This window comes from Microcaecilia unicolor, chromosome 3, assembly GCF_901765095.1.
Source record: "Microcaecilia unicolor chromosome 3, aMicUni1.1, whole genome shotgun sequence".
In the NCBI taxonomy this organism is placed as follows: domain Eukaryota; kingdom Metazoa; phylum Chordata; class Amphibia; order Gymnophiona; family Siphonopidae; genus Microcaecilia; species Microcaecilia unicolor.
The window spans coordinates 444,147,494-444,173,505 of NC_044033.1; the positions used below are offsets into that span (position 1 = coordinate 444,147,494).

The 26,012-nt window shown below is 44.1% G+C and overlaps 1 protein-coding gene across 1 annotated transcript in view; it reads left to right on the plus strand.

Moving 5' to 3' along the window:
- The window catches only part of EIPR1 (EARP complex and GARP complex interacting protein 1), a 329,744-nt gene that overhangs the window by 271,266 nt on the left and 32,466 nt on the right, over nucleotides 1–26,012 (plus strand). Inside the window, exon 7 of the mRNA XM_030198922.1 lies at nucleotides 13,236–13,403. Within this exon, the coding sequence (XP_030054782.1) occupies nucleotides 13,236–13,403 (168 nt within the window). The remainder of the gene's footprint in view (nucleotides 1–13,235; nucleotides 13,404–26,012) is intronic.

The following is a 26,012-nucleotide window of genomic DNA, read 5'->3' on the forward strand; positions in this document are numbered from 1 at the left end:
CTGGGTCCTGAATATAGCCTGGCATTGATTATCTAGTTACTACTACTACTACTATTACTACTAAACATTTCTAAAGCGCTACTAGGGTTACGCAGCGCTGTACAGTTTAACAAAGAAGGACGGTCCCTGCACAAAGGAGCTTACAATCTAATGGACAACATGTGCAGTCAGCTTACAATCTAATGGATAACATGTGCAGACAGTCAAATTGGGGCAGTCCAGATTTCCTGGATAGAGGTGAAATGGTTAGGTGCCGAAGATGACATTGAAGAGATGGGCTTTGAGCAAGGATTTGAAGATGGGCAGGGAGGGGGCTTGGCGTATGGGCTCAGGAAGTTTGTTCCAAGCATAGGGAGAGGCAAGGCAGAAAGGGCGGAGCCTGGAGTTGGCGAAGGTGGAGAAGGGGACAGAGAGGAGAGATTTGTCCTGTGAGCGGAGGTTTTGTGTAGGAGCGTATGGGGAGATAAGGGTAGAGAGGTATTGAGGGGCTGCAGATTGAGTGCATTTGTAGGTTAGTAGGAGAAGTTTGAACTGTATGCGGTACCTGATCGGAAGCCAGTGAAGTGACTTGAGGAGAGGGGTGATATGAGCATATCGGTCGAGGCGGAAGATAAGACGTGCAGCAGAGTTCTGAATGGATTGAAGGGGGGATAGATGGCTAAGTGGGAGGCCAGTGAGGAGTAGGTTGCAATAGTCCAAGGCGAGAGGGTAATGAGAGAGTGGACGAGAGTTTGGGTGGTGTGCTTAGAGAGGAAAGGGCGAATTTTGCTGATGTTATAGAGAAAGAAGCGACAGGTCTTGGCTATCTGCTGGATATGCGCGGAGAAGGAGAGGGAGGAGTCGAAGATAACTCCGAGGTTGCGGGCATATGAGACGGGGAGGATGAAGGTGCCATCGACTGAGAGAGAGTGTGGAGGGAAAGGAGAGGTGGGTTTGGGTGGAAAGACAATAAGCTCTGTCTTGATCATGTTCAGTTTCAGGTGGCGGTTGGACATCTAGGCAGCAATGTCGGATAAGCAGGCCGATACTTTGGCTTGGGTTTCGGCAGTGATGTCTGGTGTGGAGAGATAAAGCTGGGTGTCGTCAGCATAGAGATGATATTGGAAACCATGAGATGAGAACAGCAAGCCCAGGGAAGAGGTGTAGATTGAAAAAAGAAGGGGTCCAAGGACAGATCCCTGAGGAACTCCAACAGAGAGCGGGATGGGAGTGGAGGAAGATCCATGAGAGTGTACTCTGAAGGTACGGTGGGAGAGATAAGAGGAGAACCAATAGAGGACAGAGCCCTGGAACCCAAATGAAGACAGTGTGGCAAGAAGTAGTTCTAATTTAGCCAGCAGCAGAAATGCTGATTGTTACCTACTGAATATTGATGCATGTCTTCCTTGGCTAATTGAAGGCTGGCTAGGCAGAAGAGTAGTTAAAATGTGTGAGTGGGCTGATTTATGTGGGCATGGATGGAAAATATTTGTAGCACTATACCTGCCATAGAGCCTATTTTTACTAGACAGGAAGCCTTAAGGAACGAGTAAAGTTGCTTGATCATTAAAAAGGAGAAAAAACTGCTTTGGCTTGACCATAATGATATTTTGATTCTGGACTCATTTTGTTGTCTCTAATGATCTTTCTCTCAGAGTTGACCATCCTAAAGTGCTCGGGGTCATCCTAAACACTAAGCTTTCCTTTGAACCACAAGTAAATTATTTGACTCAAATAGTGTTTTTAAAATTTTGTCAACTACATCATATTCAGTGTTATTTTGACAAAAAACACTTGGCTATTCTGGTCCAGGCCTTTGTATTGTGTCATTTGAACTATTACAATGTTCTGTATATGTATTTCACTGTCAAATTATGTTCCATGCTTCAAATACTACAGAACACTGCTGCCAAATTAATTCTTGGCCTTAAACAATCTGATAACTCCGTAGGCACCTCTTATAAGTGACTGGGGGAGACTTCAACCTCTGCCTACTGTTCCAGGCTGTCAGAAATTTTCCTCTTTCCCTCCCTCCTGCTCCCCGCGGTCCGACGGTGCTTTCTAACCTGCCTTAATCACTGCTGGCAGGGGCACCGCTGCCTGGATGCCTCGATCTTCCCTGTGATGTTCTGCCCACACAGAACAGGAAATTACATCAGAGGAGGAAGAACATGTTAAAGGGAATACTGAGCATCCAGGCAGCGCCTTTCAATCGCTGCAATGCCCCTGCCAGCAGTGATTAAGTTATGTTGGCAATCACCATCGGACTGCCAGGAGCAGGAGGGAGGGAGAGATACTGGAGTCGCTGAGGATGATAAAAGGGAAGAAATGCTGCTCTGCTGGAATGGGAGGGACAGAGATATGAAGAGGTGCTGGAGGGAAAGGGAAAGATATTGGGCCAGCTTGGAGGAGGGGGGAGCAAGAGAAATACTGACTGGCTGATTAAGGGAAGAAAGGGGGAAAGACCCTGAAGATGTATTTTATGTAGACCCCTGACGCAGGTGCTAGTCACCGAAACACGGCCCGTGTCGGGTCAAGGCTCATTCATTAAAGAACTTTGTTCCATTTTAAAGGCCCGTGGTGCTGTTTTTTTGTTTGTTTTCACTTATATATACTGTCATCTACCAACATTTGCTTATTTCCGATCTGACGAAGAAGGGCAACCTTTGAAAGCTAATCAAGAAATGTATTATGTCCAATAAAAAAGGTATCATCTTATTTTCTTTTCCATGTTTTATTTCTATTGATTACCTTCAATCTGCTTTAATTCAGTTGCCTAAGAGACCTGTGTATATTTTTTGAAGGTTACACTGTGTAATTTTCTTGCCACTTCTTTGGCATTTGATACATATTTATAGACTCAGGCCCCATGCCCAACCATGCCCACTTTAGCCTCCCACAACAGCTGAGCCACTGACCGCGTATGGATAGCTCTGCTACTGCTCGGACTCTTCTCCAATAGCTACCAGTTCAGCTTTGAATTTTGTTTAAATTGACCTGCATAGTCTTTAAAATGCTTGATGGCATGTCCCTGGATTATTTCTTTAGACTGATATATTTCCTTTGGTTCAATGTATAAGATCTAGAGACCCATTTCCTTTAATTTTACCATCATTTCTGAATGTTAGATATTTAAAATTTTTTGAAGACTCCTTCTGTTATCAAGCTCCTCATTTTTGGCTCTATCTTCCGTTGAAACTCTGTAACTAACTGTTCTACCTATTTTTCTTTTTGTAAGAAATTGAAGACTTATCTTTTTAAAACATTTCTGGTTTAACTGATTTACTATTTTTCTGGTGTCATTTCTTCCTTGTTACCTGCTTTGAACCACTCATAGTGAGAGTTAACAGGATATAAGAATCATATTACATTACATTACAAAAAGAAACTGCTTACTGGGTGGGGTGAAATATACAGTGGGGGAAATAAGTATTTGATCCCTTGCTGATTTTGTAAGTTTGCCCACTGACAAAGACATGAGCAGCCCATAATTGAAGGGTAGGTTATTGGTAACAGTGAGAGATAGCACATCACAAATTAAATCCGGAAAATCACATTGTGGAAAGTATATGAATTTATTTGCATTCTGCAGAGGGAAATAAGTATTTAATCCCTCTGGCAAACAAGACCTAATACTTGGTGGCAAAACCCTTGTTGGCAAGCACAGCGGTCAGACGTCTTCTGTAGTTGATGATGAGGTTTGCACACATGTCAGGAGGAATTTTGGTCCACTCCTCTTTGCAGATCATCTCTAAATCATTAAGAGTTCTGGGCTGTCGCTTGGCAACTCGCAGCTTCAGCTCCCTCCATAAGTTTTCAATGGGATTAAGGTCTGGTGACTGGCTAGGCCACTCCATGACCCTAATGTGCTTCTTCCTGAGCCACTCCTTTGTTGCCTTGGCTGTATGTTTTGGGTCATTGTCGTGCTGGAAGACCCAGCCACGACCCATTTTTAAGGCCCTGGCGGAGGGAAGGAGGTTGTCACTCAGAATTGTACGGTACATGGCCCCATCCATTCTCCCATTGATGTGGTGAAGTAGTCCTGTGCCCTTAGCAGAGAAACACCCCCAAAACATAACATTTCCACCTCCATGCTTGACAGTGGGGACGGTGTTCTTTGGGTCATAGGCAGCATTTCTCTTCCTCCAAACACGGCGAGTTGAGTTCATGCCAAAGAGCTCAATTTTTGTCTCATCTGACCACAGCACCTTCTCCCAATCACTCTCGGCATCATCCAGGTGTTCACTGGCAAACTTCAGACGGGCCGTCACATGTGCCTTCCGGAGCAGGGGGACCTTGCGGGCACTGCAGGATTGCAATCCGTTATGTCGTAATGTGTTACCAATGGTTTTCGTGGTGACAGTGGTCCCAGCTGCCTTGAGATCATTGACAAGTTCCCCCCTTGTAGTTGTAGGCTGATTTCTAACCTTCCTCATGATCAAGGATACCCCACGAGGTGAGATTTGCGTGGAGCCCCAGATCTTTGTCGATTGACAGTCATTTTGTACTTCTTCCATTTTCTTACTATGGCACCAACAGTTGTCTCCTTCTCGCCCAGCGTCTTACTGATGGTTTTGTAGCCCATTCCAGCCTTGTGTAGGTGTATGATCTTGTCCCTGACATCCTTAGACAGCTCCTTGCTCTTGGCCATTTTGTAGAGGTTAGAGTCTGACTGATTCACTGAGTCTGTGGACAGGTGTCTTTCATACAGGTGACCATTGCCGACAGCTGTCTGTCATGCAGGTAACGAGTTGATTTGGAGCATCTACCTGGTCTGTAGGGGCCAGATCTCTTACTGGTTGGTGGGGGATCAAATACTTATTTCCCTCTGCAGAATGCAAATAAATTCATATACTTTCCACAATGTGATTTTCCGGATTTAATTTGTGATGTGCTATCTCTCACTGTTACCAATAACCTACCCTTCAATTATGGGCTGCTCATGTCTTTGTCAGTGGGCAAACTTACAAAATCAGCAAGGGATCAAATACTTATTTCCCCCACTGTATATCCCCAAAAGGAAGACAGGAGATAGCACCCTTTCCTGTGCCTAACTGCAGGGCTTTGTAACAAAACAAATATATATTTATTTATGAAAACTTATTTACTGCTTTCCTGGAACCCAGCCATCCAAAGTGGTTAACAGCTAAAACATATAATAAATTCCAACAACACATATGTTTGTTTATATTTATTGGTGCGTGATATACCGCCTTTCATTGGGGAAATCAAAGTGATTCACGTTCTAAAAATAAAGGACCGTAAAAAAAAAGAAACTGCAATAAAGTAAAGCAAAAGAGAGAGAAGAAGAAGTTACCATTAAGAGGACAGAAAAAAAATCATTGATGCCCACCCAGCTTGTCTGTTCTGCTGTCAAGCCAGTGAAGGCCAAAGTAGAGATGAGTTTTCAAGAATGCTTTGAACTTCGGATCCAATAGGATAGGAAAGTGGAAGGGAATTTCAGAGAGAGAGAGAGATGGCAATGCAAAAGAAAGCAGAGTGACATATGGATACTAATCGAGAGCAGTGGATAGGAGGAATGGAGCAGGAGTAGCACAAAAAATAGGGAGGTTTAAAAGGGGGAATTACGGAAGAGAGGTAAGAAGGATTACCTTGATGTACTATAGTGGCTAGTTAGTAATGCTTAAACAGGGGGATGACGTGATCATAGTGGCAGGTTCAAGAAAGAAGCCTCATTGAAGTATTTTGGACAGATTGTAATCATTTGAAAAGTCACATGAATGCAATTTACAATGCCAAGACCCTGTTTTCTCAATCTGCTGGTATCTCCCTTCTGTCCTGAGACAGAAAAGCCCTAAGCTGCTTTCTAAACCATATCCAAATAACTTGTGTGCAAACCTAACTGAAGTTTGTTCCATCACATGGGAAAGGGGGGTAGCTGTCAAAAATTCCCTTACCTGCAAACATTTTCTGCCCATCACCAGCATGAATGGCATGTTTATTAATGCATCTTGCAATAAGTGTAATGCCTGTCCCAGGCAGTACCAACTCAACTTATCCCTCGGTAACACTGAAGCTGCAAAATCATCCAACCTTCCAAGTCCTTAGCTTAGCCACATTGACTGGCTACATGAACACCTAGGAACTGTAGTTAATTGGAAAACTTGCAGCCTGCCAGGCAGTCCCAGTCTGTCAGAAAGCCTAGCCACATGGATGCTTGTATAACTGTTATGATTTCTAATATTTCATATTAACTTCTTATCATGCATTCTGGCAGCCCCAAGGCCCAGTGCTATGAATGCTCAAACATGCTGCTGTGTTGTTATTAGTGTCGTTTCCACTTTTAATAACTAAAAGCCTCATACCGACTTATTCTATATCTTGCGCACATATTTTTGCACTTAGCATGCAAACTTGCATGTGCAGGTTATAGAATGTGCCAATTATGCACATGATTTATTGATAAATTATACCAGCTTTTGACATGGCATAAGTGGTCGCACCTAAATTTAAGCAGGGAAATGTGGACTTAAGCTAGTATTCTATAACAGCAATTACATGTGTAATTGCCGTCATAGAATTTTTTCTTAGTGCATATACTTTATGCGCCTAATTTTAGACAACTTTTACAGAATTACCTTCATAATGTAAATAGTTTTATTTCTTTCCAGACTACAGAATATTTGGTTTCCAAATCATATCTAGTATATTTTCTAGTCCTTACAAATTGTCAACATTTTTGTTTAATATTCCCAATAGTCTGCAATAGCCAATACATAGGAGGTAGAATTGAATACTAGCAGTATTTTAGACCAAGCAGTGATAACACAATGCATGATTAATTTCTCTATTTTATTTTGAAGATCAGCTGAATTTTGATAGAATAATAAGCATATAGAGTTCCTTAGAAATGGAATTTTAGGTATTTCCTGCATTGAAAAAGAATTCACTGCACTAACTTTGTGATTGACCCAGATGGATTATTTGTTCCAAAACACAGCCAATTTTCCTCATTGTATTGAAACTTGATCCCAAAGATTCAACAAAATTCTTTATGCCATTGTACAGGTGTAAATCAAAAATATATTTTCTCCTTTAATGAGAATTTTCTTAGAGTGTACTAGATTTTCATTGTTAACTGCAGTAAAAGGATTTAGAAGTCCAAAGAAGACAACTCTTTGGATAATGTATCCAATAGTGTATTGGAAAAGAGGCCATTGAAATTGGTCAATTGAAACCACTTGGTCAATTGAAACCACTTTTTAGAATGAATTGCCTGCCATTCAACCAATACTCTCAATTGAGCAACTATGTAACGCTTTCTCAGTTTTTGGTACAGGGTTTTTTTTTTTAAACTTTGAAATATATTGAGCTGTGCAGCCTTAGACGGCATGTGATTCTAAATATAATGAAATGTACTTTTATTTTCTTTTAAGATCCAGTCAGGGATCGCAATGGGCAATGTCAGAAATGAAAGATTTTAGATAAAGTTGTCATGTTTATTGCAGATATGCAGCCAAGGCAGGATTAGCCCTTTGGTGGGCCATAGGCAAACAAGTGCTTTGGAATTTGACCTCCCCCCCACCCTATGCCAGTGGGGGAGGTACTGACGTCACCACCTCGAATGGCTGCTTAATCCCTGAGCTCCTGCTACACCCTGGGATTAAAAGCCTCAATCTGCAGTCCATTGACTTTATTTTGGCTTGTTAGTACATGCACTTCCACTTATTCATAGGGCTACCATGAGTAAGAAGTGGTCTGTCTTCTCAGAAACAGGGGGGAAACCTCATACTCTGTGCAAAGGGGCCTCCCGCTACATGTCTCCTACACCGACCTAAACCTACACCAACATATCAGTGAAGCTCCTGTTAGAGTGTAACAGAGTGGACACCCAGGAAGGAGTGGAAAACATGAAAAAGGATCTGAGGAAAATAGAAGAATGGTCTAAGGTTTGGCAATTAAAATTCAATGCGAAGAAATGCAAAGTGATGCACTTAGGGAATAGAAATCCACGGGAGACGTATGTGTTAGGCGGGGAGAGTCTGATAGGTATGGGCGGGGAGAGGGATCTTGGGGTGATAGTATCTGAGGATTTGAAGGCGACGAAACAGTGTGACAAGGCGGTGGCCGTAGCTAGAAGGTTGTTAGGCTGTATAGAGAGAGGTGTGACCAGCAGAAAAAAGGGGGTGTTGATGCCCCTATATAAGTCTTTGGTGAGGCCCCACCTGGAGTATTGTGTTCAGTTTTGGAAGCCGTATCTTGTTAAGGATGTAAAAAGAATTGAAGCGGTGCAAAGAAAAGCTACGAGAATGGTATGGGATTTGCGTTACAAGACATATGAGGAGAGACTTGCTGAACTAAACATGTATACCCTGGAGGAAAGGAGAAACAGGGGTGATATGATACAGACGTTCAAATATTTGAAAGGTATTAATCCGCAAACGAACCTTTTCCGGAGATGGGAAGGCGGTAGAACGAGAGGACATGAAATGAGATTGAAGGGGGGCAGACTCAAGAAAAATGTCAGGAAGTATTTTTTCACGGCGAGAGTAGTGGATGCTTGGAATGCCCTCCCGCGGGAGGTGGTGGAAATGAAAACGGTAACGGAATTCAAACATGCGTGGGATAAGCATAAAGGAATCCTGTGCAGAAGGAATGGATCCTCAGGAGCTTAGTCAAGATCGGGAGGCGGGGCTGGTGGTTGGGAGGCGGGGATAGTGCTGGGCAGACTTATACGGTCTGTGCCCTGAAGAGCACAGATACAAATCAAAGTAGGGTATACATAAAAAGTAGCACATATGAGTTATCTTGTTGGGCAGACTGGATGGACCGTGCAGGTCTTTTTCTGCCATCATCTACTATGTTACTATGTATTTGATAAGGTCGCTCCTATATTGTCCTCTGAGCACTGGCTATCTATTTCATACCATATTCCATATTATACTACTAGTAAAAAAGGCCCGTTTCTGACAGAAATGAAACGGGCGCTAGCAAGGTTTTCCTCATTTTGCAGTTGCCTGTGAGATGCGATGCCCCCCCTCCCGGCGCCATCCCACCCACGGCGATGCATCCGGCCGCAGCCATCCGACCCACCGTGCCCATCGTACCCACCTGCGCGTTGGTTTGGCGGCGGGGGACCCGGAACCCCGCCACCACAAGTCCTGTGTGCTGACTACGGCGTCATCGTCGGCGTTGGTAGCTGTGCAGGGCGGAGTTCTGTGCGTCTGACGTCATGTACGTGCAGGACGTCAGACGCACAGAAGCCCTGCCTCCACAGGCTAGGAACGCCGAAGATGACGCCGTAGTAAGCAGACAGAGCTTGTGGTGGCGGGGTTTTGGGTCCCCCACCGGCAAAGCAACGCGAAGGTGGGTGTCTCAGGAGGGGGTTATTGCGGGGGGGTGCTGGAGGTCCTTGTGTTCAGCTGCAGCTTTGGGGGGGGGGGTCTACGAATCTGTGGGCGGGGCTTGTATTTTTTGAGGTTTGGTGCGCTGGGAGGGGGTGGTGTTTGATGTGGGAACAGCTTGAATGTTTTGAGGTTTGGTGCGCGGGGGGGGGGGGGGGTGTTGGATGTGGGAACAGTGGTCTCCGGAGTCATTTGCACTCCGGAGCTTTGGAGGTGCGTCCCCTTTCCGCGGGTGGGTTGGCAGGGGGAGGAGTAGGGAAACATACTCCTCCTCCCCCTGCGTGGGTGTGAAGCGTTTGTTTAGTAGAGTTTTTTTTCCTGCCCTCAACGTCATGACGTTTGACGCGAGGGCAGGGCAAGGGTCAGTGGGGTGGCTTCACCACCATGAATCCACGAACCGTTCTGGGAGACTGACTGACTTCAGTGACGTCAGTGTCCTCAGAACGTTGAGATTGCTTTTTATTATAGTAGATAGCTCACCAGATCTACTATTCCGGGCTACCTATTTTTCTCTTCAGCTTCCTCATACCCTATAATCCATCTTGTTTGTTGAGATCATCACTCTTGGTTATTCCATCCCACAAGGCTATATATTTCGTTTGTGCCTATGAATCTTGCTTTAGTGTTATGGCTTCCACCTTGTGAAACAGCCACTATACTGCCTGACATTTTTATATGCATAGGAGCCAGCACTGTGGGTACTTGTGCACCCCCAATATTGTGCAAGTTCCTTGATTGTGTCCAAACAGGGGTAATTTCCATTGGGTTTAGCACACCCAATCATTTTGAAAAGTTGGCTCTTATGATATGGAAACCACTTTGCTTTCTATCTGCTTTCAAATGTTCAGAGGTGCACCCCGAAGAATCCCATCTAGGATCAGGAGTAAGATTAAAATCTCCCGCCACAATGAGATAACCCTCCTTTATCTGCAAAATGATACTGATAACCTCTCAAAAAATGCCCCCTGACAGGCATTTGGGCATACATATTCACCAATGTTGCTTGTATCCCATTGATTTTACCCATCCAGATTAGCCTCTGCCCCTCCTCATCCCTCCACTCCTGATCAGTAATCACCTTAAGAGAATTGGCAAACAGGATTCCCACTCCCGATTTCTTTTTCTTTTTTCTATTAGAGGCCCATACTCTCACAGAATACATTGTACACTTATACCCAATGAGCATCTCCACAGTTTTCAACAAATGGTTTCTCCTGGACAAAGCAAAGAGCCACCCTCAACTGCTTAAGTTCTTTGAAGAGTAGCTGCCTCTTACGAGGCATGTTCAGTCCTTTTTCGTTTGAACTACAGCATTTAAGTGTCATCCCGCATGTCCATCCATAGCCCATCTGCCACCCCTCCCATAACAGACCTAGGCATCGGGAATGAATACATACATAAATGCTCCACCACCACCCCTCTCCCCCTCACCCACACTTCCTTATGACCCTCCAACTCCTACCACGACTCCACTCAACACTATCCGGCCCCTTGACTTTTGTAGCTCTTATCGCCCACCCATCCTCTAATGCCCACACACCAGGGGTGTAGCCAGACACCCAATTTTGGGTGGGCCTAGACCCAACATGGGTGGGCAGAAGAACTCTGCCCTGTCCCACAAGTGATTTGGTCTCTCCCTCTCTCACCTGCATACCATATGGTCTCTCAAATATCCCCTTCACCCGCATACCTTTTAAGTAGCAGATTTTCACCAGTAGCGAGCAGCAACTAATACACACTGCTCATGTTGGCCCCACAGCCTTCTCTCTGATGCAACTTCCTTTTACACATAGGCGGGAATATATCAGAGGGAAGGCTATAGGGCCAGTGTGAACAGTATGTATCAGTCACTGCTTGCTGCAGGTGAAAATCTGCTATTTATAAGGTATGCAGGAAGGACAATTGTTGGGAGTTTTTGGCTGATGCCTTGCCAGCCACATCACAGGTGTGCTGCTAGTGGGTGGGCTTGAGCCCAAAGTGGTGGGCCTGGGCCCACCCGGGTCCACCCTTGGCTACGCCACTGCCACACACTCAGCTTCACACTTATTTGCACTCATCTATTTTAATGAACACCATACACACCCTCACCCCCATTCATGGTAATCGGATCCCTGCTCCCTGAGCAGACCATAAGAGTCCAAAGTCTAGCAGTAATATCAGAATGGAACAATTCTACTCTCCAGATCCTCTCAGGTGCCACTGTGATCAGCTATTGCAATGGATAGGTAAGTAGGACAACCACTTGGGATGCTAAACTGGAGAGAGACATTGAGTGCATCTGTGAGTCTTTGAACATACCCTCAGAAGAGAATACCCAAAGCAACCTATACATAGAGCACCAGTTTGTCCAGTGACTGCACTGGCTGTTACCGTGGCAGTAGGGCTAAAACATGCACAGTGAAGGCATGAGAGACAGGTAACTATCATGGTTACTCTGATTAAGTAGGGGCTGTGCATGGCTATCATAGGCAAGCTAGGGTGAAATAAATGGCAAGAGGTGGAGGTCTCAGCATGTGCCACCAAACTGCAGAAGCGAATGGAGTGTTGAAAATTAATTTGCAGACTAAGGGGCCATTTTACTAAGGCGTGTACACGCGTTAATTTTGAATACCCAGTTACCGCGTGCCCCGGGCAGTAGTTTCGTTTTCTACATATGCCCACTACACACCTCATAAAATTTCTGGCGCACAGCACTAACCAGGCAGTAATCAGCATTGTACGTTCTCTGACGATTGCTTCCTGGTTAACGTGTGAGACTTTACCGCTAGGTCAATGGGTGGCAGTAAGGTCTCAGGCCCAAAATGGACGCGCGTCAATCTTTATTTTGCCGCACGTCCATTTTCGGCAATAAAAAGGTCGTTTTTGCAGGTGCACTGAAAAATGGACCTGTGGGAGTTCAATACACGCGTCTACACCAGCGCAGGCCACTTTTCAGCGCACTTGAGTAAAAGGACCCCTAAGAGACTTAAACATTCAGAGATGGAAGGAGAGGAGAGTTTTAAGCTTGTGTAATGTTTCCCTCTAGAGTCGAACATGTAGACTCTCCTCCATTGTGTTCCTTTGAATGTTGGAAGGCATATGTTTTTTACTTTGGGTTAGAAACACCTAAAATGTTGGCAACACTACCACTCATAAGTTCAATCTACTTGCCATACCACTTCAAAGAACTTAGGATAACACATTGTGTTCACAGATTTCTGGGGCTTTAAAATGTAATGCACTTGTTTGCCTGGAGCCCACCCAAGGCATAATCCAGCCCTGCGATTGCTAGTTGATTTCAGGTGTTCCAGACTGCCATCTTATGATCTTATTATTTGTCATTTATTCTTGTTGAATCAGTCAAGTACATAACTTTAAGCATTTAAACACATTCTGCTAGGTTCTGATTTCTGTTATGTCTTCACTTTTAGCAAATAATGATCCTTTGCACTTATCCGACACCCTCTTAAACCCCATTAATGTTTTAGAAAAAGGCTCTTTTGAGTGATCTAAGAAAGTAATAGCATAATTTATTGGTTTGTGAATGACTTCTATTGTTGAGCTAGGCTGGAGAGCACTTCATGTTAAGTTTCTACATTCATTAGTGCGTGTTTTCCAGCCCACTCCAGCTGGGTTTTCAGGTTTACCACAGTGAAGACACCCGAGATGGATTTGCATACACTTGGTTTTCACTGTATGCTGATCTGTTTCATTCATATTTATTTCGGTAATCATGAAAAACCCAACAGGCTAACTGTGCATTCAGGATAGGGATGGGAAACACTGCATTAGTGCAGGAGGCTGTGACCACACATCTGCCATACAGTGGTGCTAAAGTAGTTTTTAGAAAGTGCATAATCAAGAATACAGAATTAGTTTTCAGCAGCCAATTAATTTTGTTGTATTTTACAGCCAGATATATTGCATAGAAAATGCTCATGGACAGCTTGTACGAGACCTGGACTTCAATCCCAATAAGCAGTACTATCTTGCTAGTTGTGGAGATGACTGCAAGGTGAAGTTTTGGGATACCAGAAATGTCAATGAACCTGTAAAAAGTCTGGAAGAACATTCTCACTGGTAGGATGCTTTGCTTCTATTCAGTTTTGCAGATAATTGATATAGGATTTGATTTGTTATATTAATAGTATATGTTTAATCCTTATTTGAAAGGTCATTGACTTAAATATCCAGAGCAAAAGGGATTGTGACAAGAGGAAAAAAAAATACATACTAGTGAATCACACATTAATGGATAATGAGAGTACTGATGAAAAGGGGAGCAGGAACAATCATATTTTTCACAATACCATATATATTCATGTACACGTTGATCTCATGTATAAATCAAGGGCAATTTAAGACTAAAAAAGGCCAAAAACGCTGTCAAAGATCCCCTCCGGTCTGCCTTCTCTTCCTTGTCTGGGTCAACATCTCTCTCTCTCTCTCTCCACTCCACTCCATATCCTTCCCCTCACTCCCTTCTAGGTCCATCGCTTTTCTTCCTTTAGGAAGCCATCCAAACCTTTTTTTAAACCTTGCTAAGCTAACCACTTTTACTACATTCTCTGGCAATGAATTCCAGAGTTTAATTACACGTTGAGTGAAGAAATATTTTCTCTGATTTGTTTTAAATTTACTACTTTCTAGCTTCATTGTGTGCCCCCTAATCCTAACATAGACGCCAACTCCATAGGTTCTGTGAGTGCTCGAGCACCCTCAATATTTTGGGACCCGTCACCCAACCAGAACACATCGGAAGTTTCCAATTCCAACCCCAGCCCGACCTGCCCACCCTCTTCTCCCACAACAGCCCTCCTTTCTTTCCTGCCACCCAACGTTTAAACTTATTTTACCTCAAGTCGCGGCGGCAGTGAAAGCAGCAGGCTCGCCTCCAGCCTTCCCTTCCCTCTCAGTGTCCCGCCCTTGCGGAAACAGGAAATTACATCTCTCCAACCACAAGCACAATTTGAATATAAAACCTGTATGTGACATACTGATCATTCCCTTAAAGCTCTCTTCTTTCTTCCTTCCTTCCTTCCTTTCATCCTCTGTGCATTCAAATTTCACCCTCTAACTGTATTCATTTTCTGTTTTCATCTACCTACCAACCTTCAATCTGCTGTTACCATAAGTACATAAGTATTGCCAGTTCTAGGTCAGTTCCCAACTGGACAGTTCCCACCCACCAATTCCCATCTGGACAATGCCCACTGAACCAATTCCCACCACACCAGGGAGGACAGTTCCCACCCATAACCCAAAAAATTCAAAACACATAAGGGAAGTAATCTCCCTCCCTTTTCTCTTCCAGATTGTTTAGGGGGGGGGGGCAGTACCCCCTCACCTCCCCCACAACATTATCTTTTACACGTCCCTTTCCCCTTCCAGACATGCAGTTCTTGTGTGGGAGGGCAATGCCCTCCCACATCCCCTAAACAAGGTTTCAGCCTAATTCATGTTTAATCCGGGATCTAAATGTCATAAATAAATAGATAAATACAAACTGCAGTTCATGTGGGGGGGCAATGCCCCCCACACCCCCCCAAACTAGGTTTGAACCCTCAAAATGACACAATGATTACGATTTATAACAGATTACTACTCTACCTGTGCTCCCTACACCCCCCAAACTAGGTTTCAACCTAATTCACGTTTAATCGGGATCTAAATGTCATAAATAAGTAAACACACATTTTATGCTGCTTATCCTAGAAATAAGCAGTAGATTTTCCCCAAGTCTATTTTAATAATGGTATGTGGACTTTTCCTAGTTCTTCTATTTCCCATCCACCCACTCCTTCACCAGCGTCATGTTCCCTTTTATCATTTTTACTTACTTCCCATTACTACATTTCTACCCTCTGTACTCGCTACCCTCCTCTCACTCATCTCTTTGACAACCCTTCCTCTCCCACATGGTTCCACTATTTGGTATCTCCCCTCTCTCTTACACTTTACCTCCCTCCCTCCCTCCTAGTACTGCATTCTGTCTCTCTCAACCTTTGCCCCCTCCCAGTACTGCATTCTCTCTCTCTCTCTCACCCTTTGCCCCCTCCCAGTACTGCATTCTCTCTCTCTCTCTCTCTCTCTCTCTCTCTCTCTCTGCTGGCCCCACCCCACCCCACCTGCAGTCTTATTTCTCCTTTCCTGGCTATTCCCTGGTCTGCCTCATTCTTTCTCCTGTTTTTCACTGGCAGGCAGCAGTAATTCCCATGCACTGGCTCAAGGAGGTTAGATTGAGAACAGGGCAGGAGACCGTATGAACATATCTAGTCCATTGTATGGGCTGAAGCCAGTAGGCGGAGATTGCCCATACAATGAACTAGATATGCTCATACCATCACCAAAAACAATATCAAATGTTGTTCAAAACAATAGCAAACGATTATTAGAAATAACAGATGACTGCCTATGCGTGGTCCATACGTAAAAAATCAAAAGCTGTTCCAGTTGGATAGGCAGTGCCTTAAAAGGTGGAGGACAAAATGTTTTTTTTGGTTTTTTTTTTGCTTATTTGACAGGTTTTTAATTTATGTAGATATAAATATCACTAAAATAGCTTTAAAAATTATTGTAGCTGGTAGAAACAACTCTGTTTTTGTGCTCATTTTTCTACACTGGCCAGATTTCAGGGAGGATATCCTGTTTCCAGATGGGTTCATCTTAACTGTTGTTGTAATCTGCCTTGGGAAGCTTGGTTTTATAAAGATGATGGAATATGTTGAAATTAAATGGAAGTAAAATTAAACTCTCCTTTCATTTGGGGCACTTGGAATCACATCTTCATCTGTTTTATAGAATTTGACATGTTAGATACACAAATGGAGTATTCTGTTTTGAACATGTTTCAGGAGCAAGTGGTTTTATAATTCAAAATAAAAGTAAATATTTTGTTTCATGCAGATCTCTTTTGTTTAAACATAACTAAATGGGCTATAAGCCCCTAATGCAGTCCATTGGTTTTCTTATATTTTGTTCTTGTGATGACTTACACTGTGTCAAAACTGGAAATACAGTGAGATGTTTTAATCATTTTTATTAAAAGCACAACATATTGGTTGATAAGCTTCATACAGAACAAGAAAAAACAGTAAACCATCCACCACGGCACAATAAAAACTTTTCCAGAGAACATAGGATGGGGGGTCGGTCGCAGGGAAAGCTGAGATTGTGCCATGGGGGTGGGAGCAGCAGCTGAAGGTGTGCCACTGTTGTAACATACATACATACATACATAGTAAATGATGTGTGTGGACTATTAAATCTGAGGGTGTGCCATGGGGGAAGGTGGGGGGGAGAGATACAATGATAACAGGGAGGGGAGGAGAAAGAATGAAGTTGAGGTATTGTATGCAGGAGACTTTGGGGGGCAGATAGAATTATAGACCTTGTTGTGCTTTAGAGGGATAGAGAACTGCATGGAGTGAGAGAGGAAACAGAGACTGGACCCTGAGAAAGAAAAAGGCAAGAAGAGATTTCAGGCCTTATGATGGGAGAATTCTACACAAAACACTACAAGTAAACTTTGCAAAATTATGCAGAATTTTAAAATATTGTGTGCAGAATTCCCCCAGAAGTATCTTTATCTCTCTTTCTCTCTCTCTCATACCCCTTGCACTTCAGTATTTTGGTTTCCCATCCCTTCACTCCACACTCCCCTGTCCTTTACCCTGCTATCCCCTTACCTCCTCTTCCCTCTACCCTATCACCACCCACTACCTTCTCTTCCCTTCCTGTTATATATCCTCACTTCCTGGCCTGGCCTGACCCGACCCCTCATCTCTTTTGTACAAATGGATTTTTCTGTTTTGAGCATGTTTCAGGGACAAGTGGTTTTCATAAGTCAAAATAATAAAAATAAATATTTTTTTCATGCAGATCTCTCATTTGTTTAACTAAATGGACTATAAGCTTCTAATGCAGTCCATTGGTTTTCTTATATTTTGTCCTTGTGATGACTTATACTGTCCCAAAACTGGAAATACAGTGAGAGAATAATAGAATTCAGTAACATCTAAAATTTATTAACATTATAATTGTGTTCGCATTTGGGTAATAACTGAGAAAATGCTGTTGAAAACTGACTTGAAGAAGAAATAAATATATATCACAGAACTGGAAAATGTTGGCACATTTAGACTGACTCTGGACTTCTGCATGAAGGTAGCTCTGCCCTCATTATTTAATATCTTTCTTTTAAATAGTAGTAATAAACAATATTTAGTGCATTTTTAAAATATACCACTGCATTCCACAAATCAAAAGGAGCAGGTTCCCACAAACCATCTTTCTTTTTTGATCTAGGCACAGGAAAAAAAAAAGGTTTTAAATGCTCCCAGGTTTCAACTAATACATGTTAAATGTGGGATATAAATGTCATAAATAAGAAAGTAAATAAATAGATAGAAACTCTGAATGTTGAGCACCTGATTCTTATAACATGTCTGTTTTAGTGGCCCTTTTCTAGGAGAAAAAAAAATCTCTTCATGAATATAGGGTGTCTCTATAACCAGGCCTTCCAAATGACATGTTGATTACAATTTATAACAAATTACTACTCTACCTATGAAATGTTATTCCGTTATTATACTTCCTCTGTGTGCATCTGTATGCTGCACAAGCCAGCATGTTTGAAAATTAAATAAGATTAAATAAAAATGCTACTAACAATAAAGAATGACAGCATAGATGCAGCAGCTCACAGGTTTGCTTTGTTTTGTTTTGAATGCACTGTGCAGGGGAGTGGAAACAGAGATTAACCTAATTGGTTTCAACATGTTGATGTCACCTGGAGGGGAATAATCGAAGGAAATACATGGCCGGCGATGTATTTTGGCGGCACCGCAAACAGCTGGCCAGACCCGTATTTTAGAAAAAGATGGCCAGCCATCTTTCGTTTCAATAATACGGTTCCGGCCAGCCAAATGCCTTGGATTTGGCCGGGGTTTGAGATGGCCGGCGTCGTTTTTTTAGCAATAATGGAAAGTTATGTCAGCCATCTGAAACCCCAGCCAAATTCAAGACATTTGGCCGTGGGAAGAGCCAGCATTTTTAGTGCACTGGGCCCCCCCCTGACATGCCAGGACACCAACCGGGCTCCCTAGGGGTCACTGCGGTGGACTTCAGAAAAGCTCCCACATGCATAGCTCCCTTACTTTGGGAGCTGAGCTCCCCAACCCCCCCCCCCCCCCCCCAAAAAAAAAAAAAAAACCCACTACCCACAAATGTACTGCACCCACTAAAACTGCTCCAGGGACCTGCATACAGCCTCTAGGACTTATTGCTGCTGTATAACTTTGGCACACCAGTTGACACCTGAAGACAAATCTCTTTGAAAAAGTCCTTTATTTGAATAACCACGTTTACTCACAGTTAACTGCAGATCAGAGGTTGTGCCCCACTGGCAAAGAGTCCCCTGGTACTAAGATGAGCAGTAGGTCAGAGTTGGCACAATGGTGTACAATGCCCTCTTTCAGCACCATTCAAGGTAAGAACTACGTTCTCCAACGTGGGTAACACAGGAAAGGGAACTAAAAATGGCCACTACCGCATGGACTACAACAGGAAACAAAACAGGGCACACTCTGACCCAGTAAGCAGGGGGAAAGCACCAGGGGAGTAGAGCCTACCAACTACCAATACCTACACCCACGACAATGCATTGCTGATGTGATTCTGCAGTGCAAATAACAGAAAAGGTGTCACACTCACCTCAGAGCCACATCACAAGCAGGAAAAGGCTGTCGGAGGACAGAACACATTCTGCTGTCATGGAGGTGGGTACGGCATTTGAGGCTGGTATACAGGCTGGAAAAAAAGTGTTTAAAGTGGGGTTTTTTTGGTGGGAGGGGGTTAGTGACCACTGGGGGAGTACGGGAAGGTTATCTCCGCTTCCTTCCGGTGGTCATGTGGTCAGTTCGGGCACCTTTTTGAAGCTTGGACCTGAAAAAAAGGGACCAAGTAAAAGCGGCCAAATGCTCTTCATCGCTGCCTTTTTTTTCCCATTATGGGCTAAAGCCGGCCATTTCGTAACCCCGCCCATGTCCCGCCTTTACGTCACTGCCAACACGCCCCTTGACCTTTCGCCGGCTCTGCAACAGGAAAGCGGCGATGGTGTCAAAATAGCGGCTTTCGATTATACCGATTTGGCCGCCGTTGCAAGATCGCCGGCCATCTCCTGATTTGTGTCGGAAGATGGCCGGCAATCACTTTCTAAAATGAGCTGGTTGGTCTCCTGTCTATTAAACCTCCTTGTGCCAGACCATGGGAGGGGGGGGAGGGAAGGAAGTGAAACCAGCCATACCATGAGAGAGGGGGAGAGCCAGAGAATGCAGGGAAAGCGAGGGAAATACAGGAAAGGGGGGAGGAAGAGAGAGAGAAGGAAATGAAATATAGCTGGGATCTGCAAGGGAAGGAAGAAGAGAAATAGATAGTGGACCCACGAAAAGTGTGCTCAGGGCCAGAAAAGAGGAACCTTTCCTGAATTCCTGAGGAGGAAGCCGTAAGGAAGGGGGGAAGGGAGGAGAGAGGGAGACATGCTGGACAGGTGGGGAGGGATAGGGACACAAAGGGATGATGACACTTGAGGGGAGATGGGGACACAGGAGGGTGGTACTAGATAGGACAAAGATGCAGGCACAGAGAAGAGGAATAGTTAACATGGTGGGAGGATAGGAGCAGCAGAGGCATAGCTAGATGGGTCACCAGGGGAGCAGCCATTCTCCCAAATGGACTTCCAACGGTGCCAGTGCCTATTTTTCACACGATCTGTCACATTGAAAATACGCACCAGTGCTGTCAGCAGTCCGTTCTCCACTCCCCCTGTGCCCCCCACACCCTCAACCTAGCTACATTTCTGTGGTATGGTCTCATGCTGAAAATGGATGCGTGCTGGTTTTAATTTTGCCATACATCCATTTTTGGCCACAAAAAAGGCCTTTTTTTGCAGGCACGCTGAAAAATGGATCTGTGTGCATCCAAAACATGCACCTACACCAACGCAGGCCGTTTTTCAGCGCGCCTTAGTAAAAGGGCCCCTCAACCACAAGTGCTTACACCACCTCCATACTGCCCACAAAATGTACTGCATTCTCTGTTAATGAATTTTAGAGTTTAATTACACTTTGCATGAAGAAATATTTTCTCTGATTTGTTTTAAATTTACTACTTAGAAATTCAGTGCTTGCCTCCTAGTCCTGAGCCAAATCAACAAATTAAAGAGTAGTAAATCACCTGGACTGGAAGAATTCAAACATAAAATTGCTGATCTGCTGTTAGTAATCTGTAATCTGTCATTAAAATTGTCCTATGTAACGCCAATTTTTTAAAAAGTTCCAGGGGTGATTGGGAAATTACAGACCTAATAAGTCTTATTTTTTTAGAAAGAGCAAGTATAATTGACCCCACTTGAACTGATCATTCAATTTAATGGAGGAAAAGACTTATGCTCAGCTTACTGTTGTATGTTTTCAACTGTAAATGCCAAGCGAGCTTCTTCACTAGTCTTAAAAACCTCCTATTGATTTATTATTTTTTAAAGTAGTTTTTGATAAATGTTTTTTTTTAATATTTTTTAACTTTTAATCTTTCTTCTATATTGTCTATTAAAAATATGTATAAATATCTTCCCTTTCAGGAACGCTATAGCTTAAGGACACTTATCTTTAAATGGGTATGGCTCTCTTCAGTTTGCTCTACAGAGCACCTCTGTTTTATGACTGGGTTCTTCAGGAGTCAAACCAACATCCCTTAGTATAACATGTCCCACTATTCTTCCTCTGACATCAGTGCCAGGTAAAATAGCGGAATCTATTATAAAGAATACAATTAGGGAACATATAGATAAACATGATATGGGACAGAGTCAGCATGGATTCAGCCAAGGGAAGTCTTGCCTCGGCAATTTACTTTATTTCTTTGAAGGCATGAATAAACATGTCGATAAAAGTGAAATGGCTGATGTAGTAGATTTTTATAAAGCTTTTGACAAAGTTCTTCATGAGAGACTCCTGAGAAAATTAGTTTGATGAGATAGGAGGCATTGTCCTATTGGGGATTAGGAATTGGTTATTGGACAGAAAACAGAGTGTAGGTCTAAATGGTCATCTCTCTCAATGGAGGTGACTGAATACTGGAGTTCCGCATGGATCTATACTGGCATCAGTGCTATTTAACATATTTTTTAAATGATCTGAAAATTGGAACAAGAGAGGTGATTAAATTTGAAGATGACACAAAACTATTCAAAGTTGTTTGAATAGTTTTCTGTCATCTTCAAATTGTTAAAACACACGTGGACTGTGAAAAATTGCAGAAGACCTTAGGAAATTGGAAGACTGGGCATCCAAATTTAATGTGGACAAACGCAAAGTGATGCACATTAGGAAAAATAACCAAAATCATAGTTACCTGATGCTAGGGTCCACCTTGGGAGTCAGCATCAAAGAAAGAGATCTAGGTGTCATTGTAGACAAACGCACTGAAATATTCTGCCCAGTGTGCTGTGGTGGCAGCCAAAGAACCAAACACAATGCTAGGAATTATTAGGAAAGGGATGGTAAACAAGACCAAGAATACTGTGCCTCTGTATCACTCCATGGTGCAACCTCACCTTGAATATTGGGAACGAAGATACCTAGCAGCCTCAGGTTCCTTCCTCGCCACACATCCTTCCTCTCTACCTTTTTCTTTTGAAGATTTAGTTTCAGACATTCAAATTCTTAATAACACTAAAATTTACTGCATGTGTATGGATAGATGTCGCGTGCTCGAGGACCTTGGCACACTGTCAGGCTTCTTCCCCGGGAGCACTGGGTTTGTGAGTCCGTGGGCCACTACCGTAGAGCGGCAGTGGCAGGCAAGATCACCTCCAAGGTAGAGATGAGACAAAACTGGACCGGAACCCCGGACTGGAGTTCCACACAGGAATACCCGGAACTGGAATGCACCGGACGGGTGCGCACTGGAGTGGAGCCCGCTGGACTGGAACACACTGGAGGGCCCCACTGGACTGGAACACACTGGAGGGCCCCACTGGACTGGAACATACAGGAGTGAAACCCGCTGGACTGGAACACACTGGAGCGAAACCCACGGGACCGGAACCCGCTGGACTGGAACACACTGGACCTAGGCTTCACCTACGCTTGACCACCTTTCCTCGAGGGTTGAGCCCTCAGGTTCGGGCGGCCAGCAGGGCTTACAGGAAAAACCGGAACTGGAACTTGCAAGCAGGAACAGCAGGAATGAGGATCCAGGAGTGCCCCCTGGCACCTCGGCGAAGGCAAGGCAGACAGGCAGGGAATGTCCGGGTTCTGGCAGAAGGCAGGTTTAAACACAATGACTAGTAAACTGTACCCAAGCTAATAGGAAAGCTATGCCCAGGCAAACCAGTCATACACAAGAAACATACACTAAGCAACTCAGGAGACTAGTAAAGCTATACACCAGCTAACAACAAGGCTGTGCCCAAGCTAACAAGTCATACACTGGAAACAAACACAGAGCACTAGCAAAGCTATACACAGGCTAACAAACCAAGCGGTGCCTAAGCGGGCTAGTCAACACTAGGACCAAACACAGAGAACTAGCAAAGCTATACACAGGCTAACAAGCCACACGGTGCCTAAGCTGGCTAGTCTAACACTAGGAACAAACACAGAGAACTAGCAAAGCTATACACAGGCTAACAAGCCACACGGTGCCTAAGCTGGCTAGTCTAACACTAGGAACAAACACAGAGAACTAGCAAAGCTATGCACAGGCTAACAAGCCACACGGTGCCTAAGCTGGCTAGTCTAACACTAGGAACAAACACAGAGAACTAGCAAAGCTATACACAGGCTAACAAGCCACACGGTGCCTAAGCTGGCTAGTCAAACATAGAAACTCACACAGAGCAAACACTGAAACAGTGTACAGAGCACTCTATACACCAGGGCCCTTAGATAAGATGCAAAGGCAAGGGCTGTAGTCTCTAAGTGATTAATAAAGCCCTTCAACACCAGAGGCACAGCTGCAGCAATCACCTTGCATCCAAACAGAGGCTTGACACACAGAGAAGTCAGCCCATAGGAAGGAACAGCGGGAGCCATCTTAGATACTGGCGGCAGCCATCTTGGAAGAGGCATTGCCCACACAGGTGAGGTTCAGTAGGGCAATCAGCACACAGAGCCAGAGAGAAACTAAGCCAGAGACAGACACAGAGACAAGCAGAAGCCAGCACAGACACTGACTCCCAGGAACAGGGTAAGTCTGAGGGTTGTCATGGCCACAGACGTGACAGTAGACATGTAGACAGGCCTTGATAACAGTCAATCTCACTTGTGCGAATCATGCCCAAAATGACTTTGAAACTCCCTTCTAATCAGCAATCTTCTTTGGAAAGGTTTGCCATTGATAGTAATATATCTTTAGTTAATGAGTGTGTTGACATTTTTAAGATGAAGATTTGTGACATTAGGAAATCTCTGGATGAATCATCATTAAATGTGAATCTAGGCTAAGCAAGTTGAGATAAAGATAAAATAGTCTCAGTAGTGGTCAATGCAACAGTTAAGCAAAACTTATTTGGTGAAGAAATGGTGAAGGATAAGATATTAGGTGTGTATGAGGCAAATACCTCCTTTATAAGATTCACTATCTCAAAGAGAATTAGACATTATTATTTTAAAGGGAAAATTAGGTGGCTCACTATTAGATGTTGTCCCTGTAATATTAATTAAGGAAGAAAAAGGCACTTTCATAGTTCTTCCTCTTTCTCTTAGTAATATTTCCCAACAATAAAGAAAGAAATTGAATATATAAAAGGGCAAGTTGGTGTCTGAATAGGACGTGTGTGAAACAGCTCCTCACTCAACTCCCTCTTGCTGGTTTTTTTTTCCTTAAAAAATACATTTCCATGCCCAAGAGACGGGGCAAACAGAGGGCTTACCCTGCTCCCTCTGCAAGACAGGAATTGGGACCGATGGACCGTTTCACTGTTCCCAGAGTAGAATTGACTGGGCAACAACCCTTGCTGCAGGAGGGATCGATGAGAGGAGAACCGACCTACCTGCCTGAGGGAGAGACCACTCTGAGCCAGGGTTGCCAGATGGCAAAAAAATTTCCAGCCCAATTAGTGGCCAAAAGGAGCCCAACGTTAATATTCATGCGGAATCGTGAATATTCATAAAAAATTATGAATATTCATAGGAAATTATGAATATTAATGAGGAAATTATGAATATTAATGAGGAAATTATGAATATTAATGAGAAATTCGATATATTGCAAATTACATTTCTATTTGAGTAGATTTTAAAATTAATTTAAGCAAGCACTTAGCTTAAGTATCAAGATCCTGACAGGAAATGCTGAGGCAACAGGAACAGGATGGCGACTGAAGCAGCAACAGAGCACCTGAAAAAAAACAGAATCAGAGCACCTGAAAACAGAAGCAGCAATGGTGACTGAGGTAGGCCCAGGCCAGGAACAGAACACTGAGGCAGGCCCAGGAAACCAGGTACACACTGAGGCCTGCCCCAGTGTTCCTGTTCCTGGAACTGCCCCAGTGTTACTGCTCCTGCCCAGGAATAGGAACAGAAACAGGAACAGGAACACCAAGGCAGGCCCAGGGACAGGGACAGGAACATCACCATCGTCCATCACCAAGGCAGGAACAGGCACAGGAACACAAACTGAAAAAGAAACAGATTAGGATGGAACAGTTAGAAGTACACTGAATGAAACAGATGAAAATGAAACTGGCACAGACAGGAATGCTGAACTCTCCAGTCCTAGCTCCCGAGGCAGGCACAGGAACACTGAACACCAACGCAGACAGAGGCAGCCAGGCACAGGAACTCGGACTGAAAAGGAAACAGGGGGGAATAAAGGATTACTGTCTCACCCAATGCTCAGGTTACTGTGTGACACCCACCCCCTCCTAGAAGAGGACTCACCGGGCTCTTAGGGCCTTGGGACCGTATACTGCAGGAACACTGGAAACTCCGCTGCAGGCACACTTTGGGCTCTCCCACTCTGGACTCTGGAGCAGGAAAGCTGTAGAGGCTGCAAAAGAGGGAAAGAATCAAGGATGAGTGAGTGACCGCCTTTGCTTACACAGAGACCTCCATCGCCCCACTTAGGAGATTGAAGAAGAAAAGTAAGAACTCACCAGGCGATGAATCAGCCAGGTGTCACAGGAACACTACTACTACTTAACATTTCTAAAGGCGAAAGAACCCCTTCTGACTCGATGGACGCAGCCAGGCATAGGAACCCCCCCTGACTCGTTTCACACGGACAGGCAAAGGAACCCTCTCTGACTCGTTCGACGTAGCCAGGCACAGAAACCCCCTGGCTCTCTTTGACGCAGCCAGGCACAGGAACTCGGACTGAAAAGGAAACAAGAGGGAATAAAGCATGACTCTCTCACCCAATGCTCAGGTTACTGTGTGACACCCACCTCCTCCTAGAAGAGGACTCACCGGGCTCTTAGGGCCTTGGGACCGTATACTGCAGGAACACTGGAAACTCCGCTGCAGGCACACTTGGGGCTCTCCCACTCTGGACTCTGGAGCAGGAAAGCTGTAGAGGCTGCAAAAGAGGGAAAGAATCAAGGATGAGTGAGTGACCGCCTTTGCTTACACAGAGACCTCCATCGCCCCACTTAGGAGATTGAAGAAGAAAAGTAAGAACTCACCA